Below are 4,892 nucleotides of genomic sequence, written 5' to 3'. Positions count from 1 at the left end.
ATCGAGATTAAACTATTGAAAAATTTTAGAAGTAGTTAAAAATCGAGAATAAACTATTGAAAAGTTTTAGAAGTAGTTAAAAATTGAGATTAAACTATTGAAAAATTTTAGAAGTAGTTAAAAATCGAGATTAAAATACTGAAAAACTTTAGAAATAGTTAAAAATCAAATTTTAACTATTAAAAAATTTTAGAAGTAGTTAAAAATCGAAATTAATCCATTGAAAACTTTTAGACGTAGTTAATAATATCGATTTTTAATCACTGACTAATTCTGACCCTAACTGATGGTAGGAAGTGGACAAATGTGTTACTTTGAAACTACTGTGCTCGTTTTTTTTTGCTACTAGAGAAAAAAATCTTCGTTCACCCATTGAAAGATCATTTTTTGACCGAAACTGCTCTACTTTTATAATACATTGAGCCCTTTAATTAGAGGATACTAAGAAATGTAAATGCCTTAGACGTAGACCTTAAGCGACCCCAGAAGCAATTCATCTTCTGAGCTTCTGAGCAGAAGACACAAAAGGGAGAAAGGACCACAAACACTGTTCTCTTCCAAATTCCAATCAATTTACATGGCAATGCGTGTTATAAATGCTGCCTATTAACCGTCCTGAACTCGTTAAACCTTATTTGATACCCCAAAGTACTAAAATTTACACCTTGCATTTATGGGCACTTTAATACCCGATATGGGGATATGCAGCGAAGGGATTTTATATTTACGGCCCTGCTGCCAATCAGATCGAAAGGTTATCGAGTCACTCATAGTTAAAATTGCCCAGTTTTTGTTTCAGTGAGCGCAAACTAGAAACGATGTTCTGTCGGTCGTTAACAGCAAATGCGACATCCATGAGCTTCCAGTGTCGAATGGAACGTGCATTTGTCACTAGTTGGAATTTTATTTCATTTGTTCTTCAGTCCTGATTTACGAGTCAGCTTCAATATGGGCTTTTCAGAGGAGCCCATTTGATCCAACGGGAGGATTGAAATTTATTGCGTATGGAGTAGGTAAGCAACCTAAATCTTCAACATTTTCTAAAACCATCAACAACTCGATTGCGATTTAAACATGAAGTGGGAAACGTAAACTTTTGCCAAACTATCTTTGTTTTGCTTTGTCAAACTTTGAGCATCTGAGGAGAAACTTAAAGCTTCTTGTAAAGCTGCCGTAAAACGCGTATATGCATAACGAGCAGCCGCTTCAAAGTGCGAATTCGCCTCCATAATCAGCGCCCATTTGGAAAGTTTCTACCGTGTACTCGTCACTCCACTAATGGAAATAGAATCTGGAAAGTTTCAGCGGACCACTTTCACATCCATATTTACATGTGTCTGCGGAAGTGGCTTACTTAACGCAATTGGGAAAATTGAGTAGAGTTCAAGGGTAAACAATGCAAACAATTTCGAATCGTCAAGACATTTCATCTTTCATCACAGAGCAAAGCACAGCTTTTTTCCGGAGACTCGTTCCCAACAGTCGCTTATAGAAATAAATTCCCATTCCTTTGTCCCCGTTTGGTAACAATACAAATACAGAAGTGTAGCCATCACAAATGTTTTTCGTTTCAAATTATCCTGATGTTTATTGATGATTCCGTTGCAGGATGATTTTTTGTTAATCCGAAATCGTTAGAAGAAGCTTGGGTATGATGATAATCAATTAAAAAGCTATTAGTTGGACTAACCTCTCGATTGCCAGTGAGGTCGATCTTATTGCCCACAACCACAATGGGGACGTTAGTGGAGCATTTGGTCTCGTGAATTTGATCTCTAAGCGCTCGCGCTTCTTCGAAAGTCGTCGCATCTGTAACATCATAAACCAAAACGAAGGCATCCGCTGAAGATATGGAAAGTGCCCTCATGGCTGGGAACTCATAGGCGCCTGAAGTGTCCAATATATCTAAAGTGAGATGAATCTGAAAAAAATTTCCAACTTGTGCTCAGTCGTCAGATAAGCTCTTAGCTCTTGGAACTGTATTTATTTAATCACATCCAAAGGGGTTCATATACAGTAATGGAAAATATCGCGTCTAATCCCCTAGAATATCAAGGAGGAATTGAGTGTGGAGTTTAGTGGCTCTTGAGAGTTTCATTAATCGGGCTTTGTTAGCGTGGGTTTTAGATAGCGCAGCCCTTAAAAGGTGTCTGGTTATCGAATTCTAAATCGACGCTAAGGTAGGTAGGAGAAAGGAAATATTGATTAAACTTGTATTTTGCCAACAAACCCCTGCATTTTATTGCAAATCGAGTAAGTTATTACAAACACTATCTCATGTTATTATATTTTTTCTAACCTGGGGTTCAGTCAAAATGTGAAATAAAAATTTTTCAATATAGTTTATTTCATTACGTTTCGGCGAGACAAGTCGCTTCAAGAGACAAATTTACGGTTTCAAGAAGGCAAAGACCTAAAAGAACGTTAATATTTACCAATTAGGAGTTTGTGTAAATTTTCAATCTGATGATGGCGCTGTTGTCTCGCCGAAACGTAATGAAATAAACGATATAAAGTCTTTTTTTGTAAAACGAAGTAAACATTTTTGAATATAGTATATTTCAATAATTTTCGGCGAGACAAGAGCGCCATCATCAGATTTAAAATTTACACAAACTCATAATTGGTAAATATTAACGTTCTTTTAGGTCTTTGCCTTCTTGAAACCGTAAATTTGTCCCTTGAAAAGACAAATTTGGCTGAAACCCTGGAAAGTAAAAATATAATAACAATTACACGCAGTCAGGAAACTAAATCAAAATTATCTCATGTGCTTTAAGCAACTATTTCTGCTCCACTCTGAAGTTTTCCAATTCCAGTGCAAAGCTGCTTACTTTTATTTTTCCTATACAAGTTACTGAAGTTGAAACGAGCTTTGCGCTTTAAACAACTAAAATCCTGAGACAATGTGGCGATTCATCTGGAAAGGGCAGTCGCTGTTTTTGTGTGTTAATTTCTCCAAGTGAGGCCACGTAAAATCCGGCAGGAAATACGGGAAAGAGAGTCGTTTTAAAGCGAGCAGGAAAAATGGTCATTTAAGTGCGAAAAGTTTGCCGAGCTTAAGCTTCCCAAACCAATTTTTTTCAATAAAAGAGAAAGACAGAACAATCACGATTGGGGCTGTTAAGGTTCGTTGGCTTGCCAGGCATTCCCGAATACGGCCCATAAAGAGTTTTTTATATGAGCGTATCATTTTTACTTAAGTGTCCACTTCAGGATTAAAAAGGCCCACCCTTACAACTTTTTGAAGACGACGGCGGGTTTCTTTGAGCAACAATTTTTTACCAGCAAATGGAACAACGGGACTTAAAAGTACTGAACTTTCGGAGATTTATTGAACACAATTCCAATACAGCTTACTCCTTACTCACCCCTTGAACATTGAAATCTCCATGGTGCATCTCTTCTACTGTTCTTTTGTACTTTGAGGAAAATGTGCCGTAGAGAAACTGCGTGATGATGGATGATTTGCCTACTTTGGCCGCGCCCATTACCACTATTTTGTGCCTAACGTTGCCCACTGGAGCCACTCCAACGTCCTTTTCCAGAGACTCTGCATCCTCACTCTTTTGGGTTCTGAGCACCCTGATGGTTCAATGGGCCGGTTAGGGTTGGTCGATTGCGGCAATTTCCTCAAAACTTACCGGCTAGCGTTATGATGGTGGCTGCTGTCATCCTCAGGCTCCTCCTTTAGAAACGAAGGCTGTAGGCTGAACCGTCTTCTAAATTGGTGCCTACCCTTCATTTGGCCTACGGCAGGATTTGCCAGCGGATGTTTCCTATCCAGAATTCGCTGAAACAACAGTAGATTTAGGTGTTTCCTCAGTTTCAGTCACGTTTTCGGCTTTGTGGATATCGGCGGTGAAATCAGGATTCGATATTCAGAGAACATCGCCAATAAAACCAGGGGTTTGAACAGGAAAATTAAACAAAAACACCCGAAGCCGGAAATAGAAAATGGCATTGCGAGCGCTCACATGGAAAAATGTAAATTCCCATATCGGGCTGGACTAGTTATGTAGGTTTTCCCGGTGTAAATATTTTGTTTGTTTGAGCCGAAGTGAATGCAGCGCTTAGTTTAAATGTTTATCTGGCCAGAACAACCAGGAGTTTAATTTCAATCAGCGGTAATTGGAATGTTGGAAATCCCGAATATCCCTAATGTATCAAAAGAGAAAGACTTTCCAGGCCATTCCTTGAAACTAATGGGTTTTTCGGGTTTTTAGGCCGTTGTTCGATAGAATTTCTTCTTGACGTTTCGCAAGCACGAGTGGCCCGCATCTTCAGAAGTGGTTTGCTTGAACGCAGCGTAAGTGTTCAAGCAAACCAACTTCTAAACTGGGGCAAGTGCGCATTTGAAACTTTTCACTGCGGTAGTGAGCGTTTGCATCCTAAAACGGAGAAATTTTCATTGAAATCGCGCTGTATCTTCATTTTTTGCTGCTGTTTAAGCACGAGTCTACAAATAAAAGTTTCCAGCCAAAAACGCGCTCTCCGTAAAAAAATCGTAACTTCTAAACTGGGGCAAGTGCGAACCTGAAAATTTTTCTGAACATAGCGAACGTTTGTATCTTAGAACTGAGAAATTTTCATTGAAATTGCACTGAATCTTTATTTTTTGCTGCCGTTTAAGCGCGAGTCTACAAACAAAAGTTTCCAGCCAAAGACGCGCTCTCCGTAAAAAATCGTAATTTGTAAACTGGGCAAGTGCGAACTTGAAACTATTCACTGCGGTAGCGAACGTTTTCGTCCTAAAACTGAAAAATTTTCATTGAAATTGCACTGAGCGTTGATTTTTTGCTGCTGTTTAAGCGCGATTCGAAAAATAAAAGTTTACAGCCAAAGACGCGCTCTCCCTCAAAAAATCGTAGTTTCTAAACTAGGGCAAGTGC

At 38.8% G+C, this 4,892-nt stretch overlaps 1 protein-coding gene across 1 annotated transcript in view; it reads right to left on the bottom strand.

The window, feature by feature from the left end:
- The window catches only part of LOC109541981 (ras-related protein Rap-2b), a 37,870-nt gene that overhangs the window by 4,442 nt on the left and 28,536 nt on the right, over positions 1–4,892 (bottom strand). Inside the window, exons 2-4 of the mRNA XM_048669032.1 lie at positions 3,645–3,793; positions 3,372–3,585; positions 1,691–1,921 (exon numbers count right to left, since the gene is read on the bottom strand). Of these exons, the coding sequence (XP_048524989.1) occupies positions 1,691–1,921; positions 3,372–3,585; positions 3,645–3,745 (546 nt within the window). The 5' untranslated portion in view covers positions 3,746–3,793. The remainder of the gene's footprint in view (positions 1–1,690; positions 1,922–3,371; positions 3,586–3,644; positions 3,794–4,892) is intronic.

Source organism: Dendroctonus ponderosae, unplaced genomic scaffold, assembly GCF_020466585.1.
Source record: "Dendroctonus ponderosae isolate FM_Combo_2020 unplaced genomic scaffold, Dpon_F_20191213v2 Dpon_F_20191213_8, whole genome shotgun sequence".
Classification (NCBI taxonomy): Eukaryota; Metazoa; Arthropoda; class Insecta; order Coleoptera; family Curculionidae; genus Dendroctonus; species Dendroctonus ponderosae.
Note: the sequence above shows the minus strand (reverse complement) of the source record. Positions and strands in the feature narration are given on the sequence as shown.